The sequence below is a fragment of the Citrus sinensis genome, chromosome 4 (genome assembly GCF_022201045.2).
Source record: "Citrus sinensis cultivar Valencia sweet orange chromosome 4, DVS_A1.0, whole genome shotgun sequence".
Taxonomy (NCBI): domain Eukaryota; kingdom Viridiplantae; phylum Streptophyta; class Magnoliopsida; order Sapindales; family Rutaceae; genus Citrus; species Citrus sinensis.
In genome coordinates, this window is record NC_068559.1 from 720,263 (window position 1) to 741,650 (window position 21,388).

Here is a 21,388-nt window from a genome sequence, read left to right on the forward strand (position 1 = left end):
AAACCAAACGACATCACTACTTCTCATCACCGTTGCTATCGAATTCAACCATTGTCATTGTCATCGTCGGTCTGTTAGCTGTGAAGAAGCAAGTCGTTGCCAGTTTCATCTCCGTCAAAGGCCGGTTTCATCTTGGTTCAAGGATGCTGCTCGGGTTGACCGTTTTATAGCCTGTTTGGGAGTGTGGTGATGGCAGCCAAGCTACTAAAGTGTTTGGTAACACTTGTAGTTGGGCTTTGACAGCTTAGCAATTTTTTTTTCCCAACTTCTACTCTATAGTTATAGCTTTTACTCCATAGTTATAGCTTTTACTCCACAGCAGCTGCAGTTTAAGAGTTACAGCACCTCACTCCCAAACACACCCTTAGTTTTCACCGCTCATCTTTGCCAATCATTTTCACCGCTGATTTCAAGCTTCTTATCATAGCTAATTTATTATTACTTTAATTTCAATTTATTTGCTTATTACTAATGCAAAATTGGATGGTAACCTACTAGGAAAAGTTTGCCATTTGTTCATTTTGGTCCATACATATTTTATAAAATTACCTATGAATTTTGTAATATTCGCACATAAGTCTCTCATTATTTAATAATAATAAAGTATTGGCAGCAATGACGACGACGTTGACAATAACAATAATAATAGTAATAATTTTGTTGTTATTATTATCATTATTATAAATTTTTTTTTTCATTATTATTGTTATCTATTATTATTGTCTATGTTATTATTATCTTCAGTTTTACTATTATTTTTATTCATATTATTGTTAATATTATAATAGATATAAATAATATTAGGGATAACAATTAATAAAGGTTATTTAGAAATTTGAAACAGTCCATTTCAATTTAAGGATAATATAAACACATCAATGGGAATGTATTTCATTTTAATTTCTATTCATACAACTCAAGTAAACAACTTATATTGATTTCCATTTCTCATTCTGATTCCTGCCCATTTTGAATCCAGCCCATTCCAATTCTCGTTTAGTAAATATACTATAAGAGTCTAGACTCCTAATATTAGTAAGAATCTACCAAAAGTAAATAGCAAATAGTTATATAATTGGGTTTAACATTAATTCATTGTATTAATTTTGTCCCTAAAATCTCTTTACATTCCCACATAGGGATAACAATGGGGTAGATATGGATTAAATCTACCTTACTCTATATCCACATCTATGAAAAAAATTGAGATCATATCTACTCCAATTTCATCGCAGGTCTATGATTTTTGCTCCATACTTAGATCCAAAATAAATAAATAAATAAAGATCCAATCTTACTCCAAATCCGTGATGAATTTATCAATTTTAATTTTTTAACAAATTAATTTTAAACTTTTTATAGATTATAAGAGAATATTAACAAAGTTTGCCCATCAAGAAAAATAAGAGAGAAAAATATTTGAGAAAAAAAATGTATTGCTATCAACTAAAATACATAATGCATCTCAATTAAATTTAAGAAGAAAATTTTCAAACTTAATATAAAATTAATGGACACTATATCTTCTAAGTATGACATTGATAAAATGAATGAACACTATATCTTCTAAGTATGACATTGATATTAGTAGACTAGGAATATGTTTAATTTGATTGTAAAAGTAGTAAGCCATTGCCAATTATTTAATATTTTTCAAAATTAAATTAAATTAAAAGACTTTAATTGGATACAATATGGAGCTAGATTTTAACTTCGATTTGTGTCTGCTCCAAATCCATCTTGGACGTACCCATTTAGTTCTCGATCCTCGCCAAATCTATCTTAGACCAATCTAAATACAATCTATTTAAATTTAGATCATTTGGATAATGGATTAGACATGTCTCATTGTCGTCCATATTCCCACGCTAATTTTCACAAATTAACATTATGGATGGAATTGATAACTACCCAACACAAAAGAACTTAAATTCAAGAAAAAAAAATCACTTTTTTTTTTAAAAAAATCATATAGTACAAGTACAGTTTGATATATAAGCCCACAAAAAATGCTTAATAAAAATTTCATAATCAAATCACAATAAAGTCTGATACAAAAAATCACATTAATTAAACATACAAGTCTACTCAAGGAGACTCTAAACTTCTACCTTTAGATTAAGAGAAAGAGATATCAACCAACACAACCGAGATTATTGGCAATTAAATTAGCTATGGGAAAAAATTAATTTTAAATTCTGAATGATATACACATAAGCATTGAGATTGTAAATTTCTTTGTTAAAATATTTAGCATTTTTTATTACTCAGTACTTATATAGCCTCTTGTTGTTTTCGTACTACCTTATTATTCTTTTCATTTGAAAACTTTATGTTTAAGCACATTAAGGGATTCATGAGATAATGTGAAAACTATGGGAGTAAAATATTAATATAAATAAATAAAAAATTAGTCGAAAAAGTGACGATCTTCCTAAGTTATAAGAGGTAGGTAGCACTAATCTATTAGGCGTGAATAGAATTTTGGACACACGTTAATTGATGAGAAAAAAAACTTTGTATCAATTTAAGCATAAAATTATTGAGAAACATATAGCAGCAGGACAGTTTAGCAATTTTATCTAGAAAATGTTCCTTAATGTGATCCATAATAAAGATGGAATAAATTAACTTTCAGAGCTAGCTAGAGGGGTCACTCATTCATGAACAAAAGTGTCTGGAAAATTAAAGAAAAGTAAACTATCTACCAAAATTGATTGTAAGAATGTCTTTAATTCGGTAGATCATCAACAGATTTCATGGAGCCGAGGAGTGAAGTGCTGCATGCAAGGCCATGGTGGCCGCCGAACAAACCGTGCAAATGGAGCAAAATTTCGTGATACAGCAGCAGCGGCTTGATTCACAATCATTTATGGTGAAGGTTGATTATTCCTATAGAATCTTAAGTTCATTGAAAGATTATTCCCTCTCACCTGAGCAGTAATCCTTGCTTCATTATTATCACACATCATAGCAATGCTAAATTGAGTATAGTCATTGTTCCCGCCCATACCATTGAAGTTTGCAGCTACTTGTTTATTGTTCCCCATGCCATTGACGTCCGTCACATCAGCCTAAAAGAAATATCAAATACTTGTAGATTTAATCTCTATGAATAAGATTAAATTGAAAGTACGGACAAGAAAGTCACAAGCAAATAGCTTCAACTTCATGCCTTCGTATATGAAAAAAAATATGTTTTAGATACATTCTTTAGGGTTAGTGATACTCCACCAAGCTAACAGTAATTAGTGGTAATATCAAGTCCCCATGCTTACATCGCCAAATTTCACATACAAATGAGAATGGGAAGAGAAAGCGAAACAATATTAGCTATAAATTTATATTAAGCAGTAATTAATCCCAATTCATTATTTATTTATTGTAATGCAATGAATTATGTTAAGGCAAATGAAAGAGTTGTAAAAAAATTTCAAGCCGCACAACATAGATAGCATGACCCGAATGCACTAATCTTACAAGATATCTGCAGAATGAAACGTTACTTATAAAGGTAAAAGAGACCCGCTGTTGCTTTTGCATGCATGTGACAAAGGTAAGCAGCACCCACTTTCTGTTTCTTGGTGTTGTTTTCATTTATTTTTTCATATGAATTTTATATCAATGAAATAAAAATTAATCATATATAATAAATATAATTTTTAAATAAATAATTTTATAAAAATATTAGAATTTTTTTATTATACAATTGGTAAGTTAAAATAATTTGACTTTCAAGTCACATTATCTAGCGTTTGTTAGATACTTAAATATGATAATTTTTAAACTACAATTATCTAAATTCAGCGCCTTATAAAAATTTATCCACTTTCTTTTATAATAGAATTGATAATCTTTTCTATTTTTATAAAAAAAAAATGTTTGTGTATTAAACAATTGATTCTCTTCTGAATTTTCAATATATGATAGTATTTTTTTTTTCTTGTTTCTATTAGAGAAATTTAAAGTCTATCGGTATTAATTTACATGCAATAGTGTCCTTAGAGACCTGACTGGGCTGCATTGAGTTAAAAACTCTTGGCTGGCCCGGTTCCGAGCTGAGCCCAGACACTTCCATTGAAGTCGAGGATTGGTCGGCGATCAAACATGGCCAAGCCCATGCAGACCGCAAAGATATACTTTCAAAACAAGGCTGCGAGGACAGTCAATTTCTCGAAAGCTCACTGAATCAAGCATAAAACTCTTTTAGGTTTCCATTAGAGGACAAGTTTTGCACAAGAATTAAAAAGCATCCAAAGTTGTCTTCAACAGCAACAGGCCCCAGCTTCCATCGTGCAAAGTCTTGACTCTTCGAGAAGAGCCATGTGAAAAAAATAAGCATGTAGATTAAGAGAACAGAGATTTTGTTGTGAATCGTTCGAGGAAATTGTGAGGTGGTGGAACCACGGTGGCGAGCGAATGGATGTGGCGGTGATGGTTGTGAATGGCTGCAGCGGTGGTGCTGGTGGTTGCTGTAGAAATTAGATTATGGATTTTGTTTTACTTGAATATTATTTAAATTGTTTAAACTAGTATTACAATTGAACGGCGCAGATTAAAGGAAGAAAGAGAGAGAGAGAGAGAGAAAAAAGGAGAAATCTTTCCCGCCAAATCTAACAGAAAAAAACCTCCTTCACTCTCTCACTCCCTCTCCCCCTTTCATTTCAGTTTTCAAACTCCCTCTCATCCCAGGAAGAAAGAAACTCGTCAATGGCCATTTCACTTGAACTCACAGCATCATGCGTACAATAGCATTTAACTCTCGTCTCCCACTGAAATGCACCGAATGCACTTATCTCACCGCGACGCAAGCAACCTGTTCTCCATCCGGCATCTTGACCGTCCGATTGCCTAACGTCCATCAGTCATCGCCAATCAAACGGCTCAGCTAAAGAAGTGAACAATTACAATAAAACAACCAATTAGCACCCAGTCACTCTTTCCCGCCAAGTCTAACAGAACGAAACCACCTTTCACTCTCTCACTAGCCCCATTCGTTTAACACCCGCAACAAACAAACACAAACACACGCACTCTCTCTCTCTCTCTCTAGAATCCAAGAAGCTCATCAATGGCTTCTTCTTCTTCGTTGGCTTTCGCTCTCCTCATCGTCCTCTCTCTCCTCCACTCAACCTCCTCCTCACGCCCCCTCATCGGCGTCACTTACGCGCCCCCCATACTGGCCCCCACCATCGCAAACCCCCATCCCCCACCTCCGCCTCCACCGGATCGCGTCGCATCAATCGTAACATCCCTCAACATCCCCGCCGTCCGCCTCCCAAACTCCGACCCGTCGCTAATCCGAGCCTTCGCCTACACAAACACCACCATCCTCCTCTCAATTCCCAACGCCTTCGTGCCTACGTTAGCCGCTAACCGCACGTTAGCCCAGCGCTGGCTCTACCGCCACGTCCTCCCCTTCTACCCGCGCTCCAAAATATCACTCATCTCCGTCGGTAACGACATCTTCGATACGACGCCGGATTTGTCCCCCTTCCTTCTCCCCGCCGTGAGAAATGTCCATTTAGCCCTCCACGATCTCGGCATCAAAAAGATCCCCGTCTCCACCACTTTCTCTTTCTTCAACATCATCACGACGTCGTTTCCCCCTTCATCCGCTCAGTTTCAAGAGCCCGCTGGGAGTCTCATCATGAAGCCGCTGCTTCAGTTCTTGGAAGACACCAACTCGTCTTTCTTGGTCAATGTTTATCCCTACAACATGTACCGTCTTAACTGCGAGATCCCGTTAGGGTTTGCTCTGTTCGAAAACTACCCTTTCAATTTCCGAGACGATTTGATCACCGGGGTGAGGTACACGAATCTTTTTGACGTAATGGTGGATGCTGTGATTAGTGCCATGGCAGTGGCGGGTCATGAGAATATTCCGGTGATCGTGGCGGAGACGGGGTGGCCGAGCTCCGGCGCTGATGCAAGTGAAGTCGACGCGACGCCGGCATTGGCGGAAATGTACTTGAAGGGTTTGGTGGCGCATTTGAAATCTGGGATGGGCTCGCCGCTGAGAAGAGAAGGAGTTGCAGAGGCGTACGTTTATGAATTGGTTGATATAGAAGTTAAAGGAGAGAGGAGTTGGGGGATTTTGCATCAGAATTTTACTCAGAAGTATGAGATTGAGTTCTCAAGGGCTTGCAAGATTGAATCTGTTGGTGGGTTTAGGGCTTTGTTAAGGTTTTTCCTGATTGGTTTCTTGATGAATTTGCTCTGTGCTGGCGATAATTGGAGCTTGTGGTAGGTGGTTGATGAAATATTGCTGGGTTTTATTCTGTTTTGGAGTTGTTTAACTCTGTCTTTTAGTACAATTTTCAGGTTCAATTTTTGTGAGTTCAGGTCTGATTTGGTGAAGCTAATGTTACGCATAATTGCATAACTGATGTGTCTTAGTGAGATCTTCATGAAAAATTTTTGTCAAATTCGCTATGCTCGTCAATTATACAGTCATGAACCATTGAATAGAGATGAGATTCTTGGACATTCTTGTTGAATTGATTAGGAAAACTTTGTGTTCTCGGTTTTGCTTACTGCTTACGATTGCTCCTTTGATTAAAACTGGAACTGGCATATGTTCACAAGTTCGTCTTACAAATTTTGCTGACTGGTTTGTTAATAAATTTGCTCTCTGTTGGCTATTAGTACAAATTTAGGTTCAATTTTGTGCATCTCGGTATGATTTTGTAAAGCTAAGTGCGCATAATTGGATAGTTGTGCGTGTTTTGGACGATTTGTGATCAAATTTGCACTGCACGTCAATTACCGTCCACGAATTGCTGAGATTCATTAGTCATTAAGATGGTTCAAAAAAGAAGCGGAGAATTTAAGAACTGGCAATTTGCTATCCAAATCTACAACTGGGTATGCTTCAGTTGAGTTTATTCATGATTATATGCTACAGGTTGTTTAGTGTTAGTTTATTCTTATTTGGGCAAAGTTCTTGCAAGGTAGTCGTCAAATTTCCCCTGTACATCAATTATGGTCATGAATAGATGAGATTCAAAGGTTTTCTTGTTGTTTTGGAAAGTTTCGAGTGCTTGTTTGGTTTTGCTTGTTTATTTTGGTATGGTTTTGAATCGAGGTTAAGTGTGATTGGCCATTAAAATAACCCCAAACCAAAAGAGAAGAGAAGTTTTAAGGATCGGCCATCTGAGAGCCAAATCTCCAACTGGGTGTATTTCATAGGTGAGCTTTGTGCTTGATTCTACGGTGCTGGTAATTGCTAACTCAGTTCACTTCTAACTGGGGCAAATTGCATGCAAGTTAGCTGCTTTTGATCTTTCTATAACCATAACATTCGTCGAGAATGCAATTGGTATATGTTCAAAAGTTCATCTTATAAAATTTGACAGGGGTTTGTATCATTTCACTGTTGTAAATTACTTGCAAAACTGGCATATCAGCCACAACATCTTTGAATGTTTATAGACTTACAGTTTTGCTCCAAAATGGATCACAACAACTAAAAATAATAATAATAATAAATAAATGTATTTTATTTTTTTAGATTATGAAAATATCCTCAAAAAATGAACTAAAATTGGAATGTCAAATGGGTAACGTGTTTGGTATGGGCCTATGACTAAACCAATTAACTAATAAGCCAATCAAAAGCCCCTGCTGGCTGCGCGCGTCCCACCTTGTTTGGGTAAAGCTTCGTCAACTCAGATAAGATTTTAAGGAAATAGTAATTTAAAAAAAAAAAAAAGTTATAATGAAAAAAGTGATTCTTGCTCACCTTTTTTTTTTCAGAAAAAATTAAAAATTCTAAAAAAGAGGAATTTGGATTCGCTTTAGTAAAAGATAAAGAAAAGGAAAGACGAGTCTTGTATATACTGCTAAAACCATTTAATTTTCACAAACCCTGCAAAAATTCTCGAAGCCTCTCATTCACCAAATGCAGCTTTCTTTGCGTTACAGGTATGTTAATTTTTTTTTTTTTTTCTGTTTTGCAATATTCTGCTAGCGTACAAATTTCCAATTTTATCACTTAATTGTTATCATTTTATTTTATTTTATTTCCGTGCATGTCAACTTTGATTGTTTAAGCGATTTTGAATGCAGTAACGTCAAAACAATCCCTTATTTGCCCTAAATTTCTGTTTGTTTTATGAGAAAATGTTCTAGTTAGGAAACTAAACTATGTTGAAGCACTGTGGGCGCTCCCCCCCCCCCCCCCCCCCCCCCTCTCCTTTTCTTTTTTTCCTTTAATGGTGTAATAATAATATGAGTAGGATTTTAGAGTTGCATGAAAAACCTTGTTAGAAAAATATTGGGCGTCAATTTTCAAGAATTTCCATTTTTCACAGTGCTATGGATGATTCTAATATAGGGATATATTTTCATGAATTTCATTGCAAATATTGTTATGTTTCCAGTCTTTTGCTGCCTTAGCAATGCATTTTTCCCACCAAAATGAAGATGTTGCTCTTTCCTGTTTTGTGATACACCCTTCATATGTTGATGACTGGGAATTAATTGCAATTTCAATTGTGTCTGGGTGGTGATAATGTGTGTTAATTCCTATGAACTAATCAGGCTGAATTATTTTTATTTTCCCCACCTTGAAGCTGGAATGTGCTCATACTGGAATGACGTTTTATAGTTTTATAGTATTGTTGGAGGGAAAATTTTAGTCTCTTTCTTTGGTTTTGACCAGTTCACATAGAAGACCGATTTTCAGCTTTTCATTTTTCATTTGGTCATGCTTTTCTGTTCATAATGATTGGTGATACTTGATATGGAACGGAGTTTCTTGCTGCTTTCAGTTTTTCCTTTCTGTGTGTTTTGGTAGATCCAGATGTAAATGTTGGCATGTGAGGTTTGCATGCATGTAGAACAAATGATAGGCAAATCAGAGGCTTGCATGCATGTAGAACAAGTGATAGGCAAATCAGTTTGTCTTTAATTGCAAGTTAACATATCTTGTTTACAGTCATAGCTGTGTGAATATCAGAACAATTGCAGCTGAATAAATGATGTCTAGCTTATCTGCTCCAAAGGCAAAGGCCAATTGGACACCTGCTTTTCATGAAATATTTGTTGATTCATGTCTAGAACAGACATTAAATGGGAATAAACCTGGTACACATTTTACTAAGGAGGGTTGGAGGAATATTGTTGAGTCATTTAATAAGAAGACTGGTTTGAGGTATGATAAGAAACAAATGAAGAATCACTGGGATAGCACTAAGGAGCAGTGGAGAGTCTGGTGTAAGCTAATTAAAGCTAATGGTATGAAATGGGATCCTGTTACATGTAAATTTGGTGCAAATGATGAAGAATGGATCAAATATGCACAGGTATATTAGCCAATCAGATGTGCAGGAGGTTTGTTTTTCTTCAGACATTCTGGATTAGTAATAGCATCATTCTCTTTGTCACAGGAAAACCCAGAAGCTGCACAATTTCGGTTCAAGGAACTTCAGCATGTCAACAAATTGAAAACCATCTTTGATGGTTCAGTAAGTGCTGATGACACAGAACTTCCAACTCTACATAGGGGGCAGAATAATTTTTCAACCATTTCTCTGTTGCATGCTAAAGAGTCGCGCACGGCAAAGCCGGATGAGTGGGTAGACTGTTCTAGTGATGCTGTTGTAGTTTATACTAGACGTGGCAGACGACTTGCAAGTGAACAGAGTGCATCCGTTTCAAAGGAATCAAAGCCAAAAGCTAGCTGGTTACCTGCCTTGCATGAAACTTTTATTGACATATGCCTTCAAGAGACATTGAAAGGAAATAGACCAGGGACACATTTTACCAAGGAGGGCTGGAGGAATATTGTTGAATCATTCCAAGAAAAGACTGGTTTGAGGTACGAAAGGATACAACTGAAGAATCATTGGGATTCCACGAAGGAACAATGGAAGGTTTGGTGTAAGCTAATTAGCACGAGTCATATGAAATGGGATTCAAATACCAGGAGGTTTGGTGCAAGTGAAGAAGATTGGGAGAACTATATAAAGGTAAAGTAATGACCTAACAATAGTTGATACTATTTAAATGGAAAACTTAGCTATGTTTTGTCATGCATTCAAGCTTAAAATTAGCATAACAGTATTGTTTCAGGCAAACTCTGAAGCAGCACAATTTCGATTTAAGGAAATCCAAAGCACTGACAAACTGGAAATCATCTTTGATGGGACAACAAATACTGGAGATGCTGATACTCCTAGTCTGCGTAGGGGGCTCAATGATGGCTCTACCTCATCTCAAGAGCAAGTCACAACTAAGTTGGAGAGGAAAAGGAGGCGACTTGATGATAGTGCTGCTACCTCCCAGTTGCATTTAGATGAACCAGGCTGTGCAAAGCTGGACAGAGAAACAGAGCATCTTTATGATGTTGAGTCAGGAAGTGCTGTGACGATTCAAAGAAGTTCTATAACCTTTCGGCCTACGAAAGGCATACCCAATTACAGTATTGGGGAATGCATTCAGTGTCTTGATGGGATGGAGGAGGTAGAACAGGGAAGTAGCCTTTACATGTTTGCTCTAGATTTGTTTCTGAAGATAGAATATAGAGAAATTTTCCTTGAATTGAAGGAGCCCAGTGTAAGAGTTGCATGGTTGCAGCGGCTGCATTCTTTTAGTCCTCCTTTGTATTAAGTTAATCTCTTCAGGCGTGTAAAGTGTACGTGGTTGCAAAATTTTGTACTGCAATCCACCGATTTTTTAATTTCATTGGTCATATAGGGTCATTATTTTCAATTTCGATTTTGATTTTCTACTCTGATTATGTTTTAACAGATTAAAATAGCATTTCCAGTTTAGAATTACATGAAGATGAGCCGCAATCAACTGGTAACTCAGAAAACTCTTCTATTTGTAATTATATATACAACAGTAAATTCAGGGGACTCATCACTCACTACCTCAGCCTAGTTGCAAACTGCGATGGCTACTCAGGGTACTCATCACTCATTGCCTCAGCCTAGTAACAAACTGCGATGGAGATCATTAAATAGTCAATGCACAAAGAAGATATCAGTGGTGCCGATACCACTCTGGAAAATCATCAACAATGACAAAGAAGGAATCAATAGCGCGCACGCCACCAAGGAACATCAGCTACGATGGAAATTTTGTACTTTCAATGTGATGATCAAAACTGTAATATAAAGGGTTAGGAAGCTTAAAAACACGCTTCCCTAAACTTTGACCTATTAAAGCATCCATCTGGTTGCTAATCAAACCAGTTATGTGGAAGCCCTCTTTCTGCAATATCGTCCTTCGTCTAGACAAGTATTCGCGGCTATCCATTTGCATTTCATTGTCCAGCCTACAAGAATGCAAACCATTTTCAACAAACTCCAAAGAGTATGCAAATACATAAATGTCCGAGTTTGTAACTCTGAGTACCTTGGTACCAACAAAAGGATTAAAATAGCCCTGAGCTAGAAAATCCGTGGCTCGTCTAAAAATTGAGATGGCACATTTAATGGTTGGAAACGCACTAGCAATTTTAAGCACAGTTTTTCCTGATATTGCAAGTAATCCAACCTAAGATCCATGCCAGCTAATTCTACCCCAAGCTTTACCATTGCCGCATATCAGTATGATTAAAAATCCAAATCTCAAAAACAAACTCAATAGTGCATATATATGTAAAAGCTTACCAATATATAAATTCTGGTGTCAAAGATAGATTCAGATGTAGGCTCAGATTCTCTGATAAGGGTTTAGGGTAACCATGGTCGAAACAGAAGCTCTAATCATAAGAAATACCACTATTTTATAAACCACATACCACATATAACAGATAAAAAATTGACTCCCATCCAAAAACACTCATACTGCAGACCTGCATTGCCTATAATTAAAGAACCGACCAGTGCAAAGGACAAATATTCCATACCAAAGCATGACAAAGTTTGAAAAAGAATTGGAAAGTATAAGACATTTTATTAAAAATATAATAAAATTATTTAGATGACTTAAAGAAAAGAACGTCGTATTAATACCTCATAATCAATGAAGACCAACCCCTGTAACCAGCTGAAATAAGGAGCTCTGTGGTGGCATTTCTTTGTCCCTCATGCTTTCTAGATAAAAGTATCACAGGCCATCCCCTGACTTGAAGTTTCATGAATAGTTTCAATGTAAAAATGTGCTTCAGATGTTTGGCCTCTTCAATGCACTCAATATACCCACGTACATTAACTCTGTGCAGCAGCAGAAATCTTTCTTGTAAGTAATTTACAACGATCACAGGCACTTTTGGCATAGCAAGGGGGAGAAATAAAAAACAGCTTCCAACTGATACTATTTTGTGTAGGAAGAAATGAAAAAGAGAAAGAAGTATCATTTAATTGACTCAGAGAAAATGCTGATTGCTTGCAGATCATTCTTTTGGATAAAAAAGTTAAGACCTAGCAGAAGCGTGATTATCAAGCGTGAATACCAAAAGGAAATAGAACCTCTTTTCATCTGAGTAATTTTTCTTCTATAGAAGACATTAGCGCTCTTGAGATTTTTGAGAAGGAATAGAAAGGGAAAAGGAAAAGATAAAAAGTAGTTTTTGGCCGGGGGGAAGTGGCTGTAAAGAGAAGCGAAAAAAGGGCACAATTTCCAATTTTAAGTTTCAAATTGTTTAAAATTAATATGCAAATAAGAGTTTGTCCCCTAGGAAACTTGTGTACTTTCACTAAACAAGAAAAGAGGAAAAAGCAACAAGTACAAAGGAATGGTCGCATGTTAAGACGTTCAAAATGAGAGAGAATTTATGATCCTAATCATACCAAAAAAATGAGAGGCAACATACACAAAGACAGCAAATATGCTACAGGCACGAGAAAATTACCTGTCTATTAATGGATTACTGTACTTGGAACTTGAAGCGAAAATATCATCTATGTCCATTAAAACTACATCTAGACCATTGTATGATGGTGTAAGAGTATTAAAGTAGCCTTCAACAATCTGTATTGAAAGGTTTAGATCTCTAGCAAATTGTCCTTCTTTGATGTATCGAATAGCAAGACCCCTGCAAATTTCTGGCAAGTTATCTGCTTCCAAGCTGTTAAGCTCGGCATGTAGAGCAAATAGCTTGCAATAATTGTTATCACCGCTTGATTTCATAAGTTCAACAACTCCGGAACTCCTATTTTGACAGGATTGCAACATGACAGCTAATGTAACCAGCAAGGTTATTAACAGAACTCCAACTGTTATAAGACCACCAATGAAGATTACTGCAGCAAACGTTGTCATGTAGAACCCGGACTCAACCGTATATTGGCTTCCATGCTCTGGTCCCAAGGAAAACAACAAGATTAATATTCCATCAAACTTATTTCAAAACTATATTAACTCTAGCTTGACGTGTGAAATTAGCTGAAAAAGGTCAAGAAGTAGCAGATGAATGAGAGAACATATAAATCATCAAGTAGCCAATTTTTTATATATTCAATTTAAAGCCATTGATCCCATAAAAGAATCAATGACAGCACGTATTCTTCCCAAACCTACTATGGTAGTTGATAATAACATAACAACTTAAGTGAAAAGATCTCAGTGACAATGGATTCGCAAAAGTATATTGAATTTTTCAATCCAGCCCCACTATTTACTTACATCAGTCACTCATATTTTCTAAATTGCCCCCACCTACCATAATGAATCATTTAGATCACTTTCTAATTACTGTAAATGCTGGTGTGCATACTTATAAGTCAACAACAAATGCCAAAAACTTTAAAAGGTGTAGCTTACCAGAGCCTCCTCTACTCGAGAGACTCTGGGAGGAGAGCTGCCGCTCCATTTGATGAGCGTAAGCTGACATTTTGGTAATCTAACCAGCATTCACCAGCTCAAGTTAAAACTAGCATATCTACAGATCCCTTTGGGTGATAGAAGGGTCACCTGTAACAACAAAGATTAAACACTCATAAAAATCTCAATTACCCAGACAGAATAAATCATGCTAACAATTCAAAGATATCTTCTATAGAAGTTAAAACTTACAATAACATTCATCTACCATGCTACGAGCCAACAACAGCATCTCATCTCAGCTTCTTTTGCCGATCATATTTAAACCTAAAGAAAAGTAAGTTAAAACAAAGATAACACATTTCCAAAAGAAATTAAGAAACCTTACAAAGGTTTCATTTCTATCATTCTATGAACCAAAACTAAATATTTATGAACGCTAAGTCGAGATCATATCATGACTCACAATCAGAAGCCACTAGCCATCTCCGTACACAATTATGTAAAATAAACACAAAAATCTCATCTGCGTCGACAGAAAAAAAAAATCAACTGATCATGTAATATCAGAAATTTTCAAGTGGTTTCGTTATCAAGGTTCCTAGCCATCCCATTAAAGAATAAAAAATCCATCAACCCCAGAAACAGAAAAGAGAGTGACGCCACAGAAGTAACATTAATGAAATAAAAAAAAAAGGCACTCGCAATTCACAAATGACGGAGAGAGAGAGCCGAGAGGCTGACATTGAAGAATAATAATAGAAGAGATAAGAAGGATGTCGAAGAACATGAATAAAAATATCAAAATTTTCATCGTCTTTCCAATTAGGAAGGTTCGTCTTGTGGCTTTTTTCGAATGACAGGGGATGGCAAAAGTGGTGGGCCCAGCCCATTCAACAGGAACTCATGTCATGATTCCAATATATAATTGTGTTTGCTTGGTCTTTAAAAGCAAATCAAAGGGTAGTTCTGTCCCAAAAATAAATTTGCTTGTGACTCTTTGGCTTTTACCTTGCGGAATTGCTGTCCATGTCCCCGATATTTTTATTTCAATAAGTCGAAAATTTTTCGAATAGATCAGAAATACAATAATATGTATATATACTTAAAAATAATCATATTAATAATAGTTATATTAAATTTAGTTATACATATATCAATATATATATATATATTTCAATCTAAAATTTTAAAATACGAAAACGTCTGAAAAAATACATAAATCATGCGGTTTAAGCGCTTTAAATTTTAACCTTTTAAAACTTTATGGTTTTAAAATTTTCCTTAACGTTTCCCGCACTTTATAATTCCGAATCAAAAAATTATTATATATATATATAATAATTATACATATGTATTACTTCTGAGCATATTTTAAAAATTTTCTAATAACTCATATAATGGTAGACCGTCCAAAAGGCTTATGATGCGTGTTTCTTCAAACAACCTTGAATTTGTCTGCTTGTGGAAGGTAATTTACACTGTAATCCTTGTTGTTTAATGAAAATTCACAAAAACCCGTAGTTTGCAAAACTCATAAACTAAGTCCAATGAAATTAGAGATGACAAGACAGGGCAGCGGAATGTGTGTTTTTACGTATCAATTTTGTATCATATCAAATTTATTTCGATCTAAACACATTCTATTTAATAATCGTGTAAAAAAATATTAAAACATCAGCACGACACAAAAAATAAATAAGTTATCAATTAACTCACTCAATATCTATATGTTTAACTAAATATTACAAATTACGTTATTGAAATAAATTACATATAAAATATTATATATCGATATTATAAAATATACATGTCTACTAACATTTTAAAATATTGAAGTTTTAAATCTATATAAAATTTATTGGAACATTATGTATATGTTCATCTTTTAAAAAAAAAAGATAATCATATTCGATATTTGAGTTTTAATAATAAAAATTTATAAATTAATTCAAAATAGAAAATAATACCGTACTATTAATCGAGTAAATAAGTTAAGAACTTTAATTCTAATTAGACATAAAAAAGATTCTGCAAACCCAAACCCTATCAGTTTGAGAATTTTGTCAAAATTAACTCATACTCATTTATTCGTGTAATACTCATGCTAAATAATCGGATCGTGTCAAAATTTACCAACTTCAATCGAAACCATTCATATGAGCACATTGTGATCTAATTTGCATGAAGGATAAACATTGCCCATCAAATTTAAACCCCCCCCCCCCCCCCCCCCCCCCCCCCCCCCCAAAAAAAAAAAAAACTAAAGTATGTATTACAATCATTAAAACTACAATCAGGTTCTTTTATAAGGACAAAATGGTTTTCATTTTCCCCCTTTTTTTTTACCTTCCCAAGTCCCACCTGAGGCACTATTCAAGCTTTAAAGATAATGAGCGAGCATCAAGCAATAATCCTTCTTGAGGAACTATTATTCAACTACACGGTTTCTAAGACCTTTGTCCCGTTCACCAAATTCACAGCTACATCCACATTCCGAGCCAATTCAGCAGCAGCTCCAACATAGTTGTGAGGCGTTAAGTTTAGAAGATTGGCCTTAGCTTCTTCGGGTAATTCTAAGCCTATGATGAATTCTCTTATACTTTCTTTAGTAACAACCTTTCCCCGAGTTAGCTCTTTTAGCTTCTCGTAAGGCTCTGGAACACCATATCTTCGCATAACCTACAAAAAAAAAAATTAGCAGCTTGTAACAATTACGGGGCAGATTGCTTAAAGAGAGGAAAACATAATTAGGTTTAGACACAATGGAAATCATATGTTGTCTAATACACAAAGAACCAAATAAACCAATTCAAACAATCAGCTCTAACCCATACAATAGCCACATTAGTTCCAACTTAAATACAATAAAAAAAAAATTCATAAAACATTAAGCACTAAACATTTCCCAGTACTAAGATAGATATATATCAGTTTTTTCCTGAACTGGAAAGGGGGTTTACTAGATGAATCTACATAGCCTGAATCCTCTGGTCTCCTTTTCTACTATTACTCTTAGCATCTGTTCCAGAAGCTAAAGCATCAAAATATCCAATCAGCAAACATAATGTAAATACTTGGAGATATCAAAAGATCAGATAAGACAAATGAATCAGAGTTACATACAGTCTGTATTGGTTCAGCAAGCACCTCCCAAGCATGGTTCAAGTCGTCACTCAAGCGAGCTTCATTAACCTAAAACACAGAACAAATCATTCTGAAAATATGAAGAAATAGTTTTCCCAATATAACAGCAACGTAAGGTTTCTGCTGAGCAAATTAAAATAATGCAAGCTTGGGAACTATTAGTAAAAGCAATTGCTCCAGAAGTGTATGCCAAGTACCAGCAATTGTAAGTTCAATAAATACATTTATAAAGCACCTGAAGCTTTGCTATTCCCTGCAATGCACTTTTGTATGCAAGAAGAGAATGTCCCAGTCCTCCGCCCATATTCCTCAAAACAGTTGAATCAGTCAAGTCACGCTGCAAATTCAAAGAAATCCATTATTGTAAAAAATAAGGCACCTCTTAACTAAATCTCACTGCCATCTATGCATGCATAAGAAAGAAAAGGCCGCATAATGCAGGCCAACTTCAATCGTGTAAGCACTCTAGGTCACTCTTGAACTTAAGATACCAAGGGACTTGACGCAACAGGCACAGCCAAAGGTCAAAGTTGAAAAATATTAAAAGTAAAGTTAGATTAGATCTTACCTGCCACCGCGAAATAGGCAACTTCATGCTGAGAAAAGATAAATCTTCATTAGCCTTGCCAAGATTACCTTCACTATTTTCAAAATCAATAGGATTAACTTTGTGAGGCATTGTTGAAGAGCCAATCTCACCAGCCTTAGTTACCTGTTCCAAATTTGGGGAAAATGAAATCATTCACATCATATATGAGGAAAAATCCACTAAAACCTCAGTCCTTTCATCACAAAAGCTTACCTGCTTAAAGTAGGCCAAAGATATGTAGCCCCACACATCTCTATCGAAATCAATTAATATATTGTTGAACCTGACAAATGCATAAAAAAGCTTTGCCATGTAGTCATGGGTCTCAATCTGCAAAACCAGTTAAAACATATAATCTGAAAAAATAATAAATAAATACAAATAAGTAAAAATAAATTTCTCAATTCAAAACAAAATTACTTTGTTTGCTCATATGAGTCTTGGCTAAAGTGAATATATTAACCAGTGGCTTCTAATCTTGCAAAGAATACATAAATGGTAAACAAAATATGCAGAAAAAAAGACCTGAGTAACATAGGGATTGAAACTCAAACCAAGAGATTTTACAAAGCCCTCTGTAATTTGAGGCCAGTTAACATCAGGATATGCAGAAAGATGTGCATTGTAATTGCCGACTGCACCAGCAAACTTCCCCATTATCTCAACTTGAGAGATCTCCTGCCTTTCTCTGCCTAACCTGATGGCAAAAACTGATATTTCCTTTCCCAATGTTGTTGGTGAAGCTGGCTGCAGGTATTAAAAAAAAAAAAAAAAAAATCATTCTACTTTGTGCCACTGAACCATTTAAGAGACATGTAAACTGGAAATGTAAAAGCAAAAGTGATGAAAAAGAAAGCAAGAAAGTTCTAAAATGTATCAGACTGTTGAAATTATTCAAACATGTCCAATATGTACAGTTTGGATCAAGTTCAGTTAAATGACTTATCATAGGCAGAAGGTAGTCTCACCTGACCATGAGTGCGGGAAAGCATGGAGACATTTGCATTATCCTTAGCGATTTCACATAATGCCTTTATTAATTTATCCATTACTGGAAACATGACTTTGTTTATTGCTTCTTTCAGCATCAATGCATGTGCAAGATTGTTGATGTCCTCCGAAGTGCAAGCAAAATGAAAAAACTCAAGAACCTGAAATAGACACAAATTCTTTCAAACAAGGAAAAAAAGTTTAACTCAGATTCAAAACAAACCAATGCCGTAAATTCCAACCTTAGCAATCTCTGGCTGTGATTGGCATTTCTGTTTCAAGAAGTACTCCACTGCCTTTACATCATGGTTTGTCACTCTCTCAATGTTTTTCACTTCCAATGCATCATCCATGTTAAATCCATCAATCAGTCCTTGCAAATAAGACTTAGCTTCTTCACTGAAGCTTGGGACCTCTGTAACTTCAGGAATTTTCGAGAGCTTCAGCAACCATTTGATCTGCCAGGTGAGTGTAAGAATTCAATATCCCTTCTAATCAAAATATATTCTTTCTCGCAAAGGAAAAAAGCAGCATTTGGTTTGCAGTGAGAAAGGATGTTGATAAACCCAGATATATGCCATGCAGATCAGGTGATCCCAATCTTAAATAAATCTACTATAAAGTTTACCAAGCTAAATTGATGTTTTATATCTTATTTAAAGTGACTACTCTACCACCACGAGCAGAAGAGAATTTAACAACTTTAAAGTTTATCAAATGATCTCAAAACTAAAGAACAAAGTATTTCGATTGAAAGAGTACCTCAACTAGAACCCGGAAGTAGATAAGCCCATACTCGCTCATATAAGGAGCCAAGTCCTTAACTTTACTCCAATATCGACCATCCAACGGCGACAATGCAGTTAAACTGGAAAGCTCAAACTCTCGGGAATCAACCTTACTCATGTTAACCACCTAAAATATCAAAATAAAAAAAAAAATTATCACAATTTTCTCTGAAAAAGAGATCTCAAGAACTGAACTTCGCTACTCCGAAAATGTTAACTGAGACAACAAAGCAACCTTATATATAAAATTCCAAAAAATCCCACGTCAAAAGAAGCAAAATTTTCTCCCAATTTCACATCTATAAGAAATTTAACAGGGAAGAAAAAAGTTCACTGCCACTCTTGTTTCTAAAAAAATGTCAACTAAGACTAAACTTCAAAAACTGAAAACAAGAAATAAAGAAAAATAACCTTCTTGTAAGTGGTTTCTCTGATTGAATATGAATTGGATAACTGAAAAGAAGCATTAGAGAATCGGCGTTGATGATGATTTAAGCTCGTGGGGTTTACGGGGACTTGGTATCTTCTTCTAAACGTTGATTCTGGACTAAAACGGAGCAAAGTATTGTTGCTCAAAACCCGAGAAGAGGCACCAAGCTCCATGAATCAGTAAAAGTTGAGAGCTTGCAACGAAATTGTAGATGGAGCTTCAAGGGTTCACAGAACTTCGCGGTCTTTTTAACTCTCGTCGGATCATAATCAGGCTCAAACTCTAATTGCTAAACCCGATTTCACATAATTCAGTTCGCTTACTTGTTGATTGTGGATATACTCTAAGCCCAATGAAAAGAAGCCCAAGCGTGCACATAATTGGGCCTAAATCGAATATTGCTTTATTTATTTATTTCTTATTTTTAGACCTTTTGGTCTTTGTTGTTTTCTTTTAAGAAAAGAACAAAAAAGAAATTTATTGTGTGTTTACTTCTTAGAATAAGGAATGTAAATGAAGGAATGTCAATTAAAGTTATGTTTATTTGACAAAATTAAATTTGGGAATGAAAATAAATTATGTGGGTCCCACATAATTTGGGAATGAAAATGAGAATCTCATTCCCATAGGAGGTTGAGAATGAAAATGTGAGAATGGGAATGAAATATAAATTTACTTTTCTATCCTTCTATTTTTTTCATATTTCCTAAATTGCCCTTGTTCAAATCACAAATAATTTTATTATTTTAAATGTCATTAATTATTATTATTATTAATAAATTTTATTAACTTTATTATTTTAGTTATTATTAATTATTTTTATTTTTATTAATATTATCATTATTAACAATAAAAATAATGATAAAAATAATTAATTTATCATTATTAACAATATTATCATTATTATTATTGTTATTATTATATTATTAATAAAAATAATAATAACAATAATTAATAATAACTAAAATAATAAAGTTAATAAAATTTAATAGTAATAATAATAAGAATAATAATAATAATGTAATTTTCATTATCTACATACATGTATAAATATTATTATTAAAATGATATTAATTAAAATAATAATAATAATAAATGTTAATAATGATAATATTAATAGTAATTAATAATAACTAAAATAATAAAGTTAATAAAATATAATACTAATAATATTAATATTAATAATAAATGTTAATAATGATAATATTAATAAAAATAATATTAACAGTAATTAATAATAACTAAAATAATAAAGTTAATAAAATATAATAATAATAATAATAATGTAATTTTCAATATCTACACACATGTATAAATATTATTATAAAAATGATATTAATTAAAATAATAATAATAAATGATAATAATGATAATATTAATAAAAATAATATTAATAGTAATTAATAATAACTAAAATAATAAAGTTAATAAAATATAATACTAATAATATTGATAATAATAATAATAATAAAGGTTAATAATGATAATATTAATAATATTAATAATAATAATAACAATAATTAATAGTAACTAAAATAATAAAGTTAATAAAATATAATACTAATAATAATAATAAATGTTAATAATGATAATATTAATAAAAATAATATTAACAGTAATTAATAATATCTAAAATAATAAAGTTAATAAAATATAATAATAATAATAATAATAATAATAATAATAATAATAAATGTTAATAATGATAATATTAATAAAAATAAT

At 34.0% G+C, this 21,388-nt stretch overlaps 4 protein-coding genes across 8 annotated transcripts; 2 read left to right on the plus strand and 2 right to left on the minus strand.

The window, feature by feature from the left end:
- The first annotated feature begins 5,071 nt into the window (after nucleotides 1–5,071).
- LOC102619139 (glucan endo-1,3-beta-glucosidase 7) lies at nucleotides 5,072–6,515 on the plus strand. The gene has a single exon (XM_006486472.3). It carries the CDS (start codon nucleotides 5,072–5,074, stop codon nucleotides 6,248–6,250), a length of 1,179 nt encoding a protein of 392 aa, XP_006486535.1. The 3' UTR covers nucleotides 6,251–6,515.
- Nucleotides 6,516–7,697: 1,182 nt separating this feature from the next.
- On the plus strand, nucleotides 7,698–10,735 carry LOC102622091 (L10-interacting MYB domain-containing protein). Of its 3 annotated transcripts, none has more exons than XM_006486316.4 (4): nucleotides 7,698–7,926; nucleotides 8,963–9,308; nucleotides 9,393–9,974; nucleotides 10,078–10,735. In XM_006486316.4, exons 2-4 carry the CDS (start codon nucleotides 8,982–8,984, stop codon nucleotides 10,612–10,614), a joined length of 1,446 nt encoding a protein of 481 aa, XP_006486379.1. In that variant the 5' UTR covers nucleotides 7,698–7,926; nucleotides 8,963–8,981; the 3' UTR covers nucleotides 10,615–10,735. The 3 variants fall into 3 exon arrangements, with proteins under 3 accessions (XP_006486379.1, XP_006486378.1, XP_052295455.1); XM_006486315.4 differs by having other exon boundaries at nucleotides 7,699–7,926; nucleotides 8,942–9,308; XM_052439495.1 differs by lacking the exon at nucleotides 7,698–7,926 and having other exon boundaries at nucleotides 7,934–9,308.
- Nucleotides 10,736–10,810: 75 nt separating this feature from the next.
- LOC102622786 (uncharacterized protein At2g39920) lies at nucleotides 10,811–14,624 on the minus strand. Of its 3 annotated transcripts, none has more exons than XM_006486317.4 (6): nucleotides 14,186–14,620; nucleotides 13,972–14,046; nucleotides 13,720–13,869; nucleotides 12,809–13,256; nucleotides 11,970–12,170; nucleotides 10,811–11,287 (listed from the first exon to the last, which is right to left on the minus strand). In XM_006486317.4, the coding sequence occupies exons 3-6, from the start codon at nucleotides 13,787–13,789 to the stop codon at nucleotides 11,077–11,079; spliced, it is 930 nt and encodes a 309-aa protein (XP_006486380.1). In that variant the 5' UTR covers nucleotides 13,790–13,869; nucleotides 13,972–14,046; nucleotides 14,186–14,620; the 3' UTR covers nucleotides 10,811–11,076. The 3 variants fall into 3 exon arrangements, with proteins under 3 accessions (XP_006486380.1, XP_006486381.1, XP_052295456.1); XM_052439496.1 differs by lacking the exon at nucleotides 10,811–11,287 and adding an exon at nucleotides 11,294–11,716 and having other exon boundaries at nucleotides 14,186–14,624; XM_006486318.4 differs by having other exon boundaries at nucleotides 13,972–14,620.
- Nucleotides 14,625–15,971: 1,347 nt separating this feature from the next.
- On the minus strand, nucleotides 15,972–19,949 carry LOC102621807 (uncharacterized). The gene is made up of 10 exons (XM_006486313.4): nucleotides 19,645–19,949; nucleotides 19,208–19,360; nucleotides 18,688–18,903; nucleotides 18,424–18,606; nucleotides 17,981–18,202; nucleotides 17,669–17,785; nucleotides 17,435–17,578; nucleotides 17,102–17,203; nucleotides 16,846–16,914; nucleotides 15,972–16,401 (listed from the first exon to the last, which is right to left on the minus strand). Exons 1-10 carry the CDS (start codon nucleotides 19,834–19,836, stop codon nucleotides 16,159–16,161), a joined length of 1,641 nt encoding a protein of 546 aa, XP_006486376.1. The 5' UTR covers nucleotides 19,837–19,949; the 3' UTR covers nucleotides 15,972–16,158.
- Between the last annotated feature and the right edge of the window lie 1,439 nt (nucleotides 19,950–21,388).

Coding starts and splice junctions, on each gene's coding strand:
- LOC102622786 (XM_006486317.4), bottom strand. CDS start 13,789: ATGTCAGCTTACGCTCATCAAATGGAGCGGCAGCTCTCCTCCCAGAGT. Junction 12,171..12,808: donor AGTAATCCATTAATAGACAG/GTAATTTTCTCG, acceptor GCTGCTGCACAG/AGTTAATGTACGTGGGTATA. Junction 11,288..11,969: donor TGGTCTTCATTGATTATGAG/GTATTAATACGA, acceptor GCATTCTTGTAG/GCTGGACAATGAAATGCAAA.
- LOC102622091 (XM_006486316.4), top strand. CDS start 8,982: ATGATGTCTAGCTTATCTGCTCCAAAGGCAAAGGCCAATTGGACACCT. Junction 9,309..9,392: donor AATGGATCAAATATGCACAG/GTATATTAGCCA, acceptor TCTTTGTCACAG/GAAAACCCAGAAGCTGCACA. Junction 9,975..10,077: donor ATTGGGAGAACTATATAAAG/GTAAAGTAATGA, acceptor GTATTGTTTCAG/GCAAACTCTGAAGCAGCACA.
- LOC102619139 (XM_006486472.3), top strand. CDS start 5,072: ATGGCTTCTTCTTCTTCGTTGGCTTTCGCTCTCCTCATCGTCCTCTCT.
- LOC102621807 (XM_006486313.4), bottom strand. CDS start 19,836: ATGGAGCTTGGTGCCTCTTCTCGGGTTTTGAGCAACAATACTTTGCTC. Junction 18,904..19,207: donor ACTTCCGGGTTCTAGTTGAG/GTACTCTTTCAA, acceptor CTCACCTGGCAG/ATCAAATGGTTGCTGAAGCT. Junction 17,204..17,434: donor TGCCTATTTCGCGGTGGCAG/GTAAGATCTAAT, acceptor TTGAATTTGCAG/CGTGACTTGACTGATTCAAC.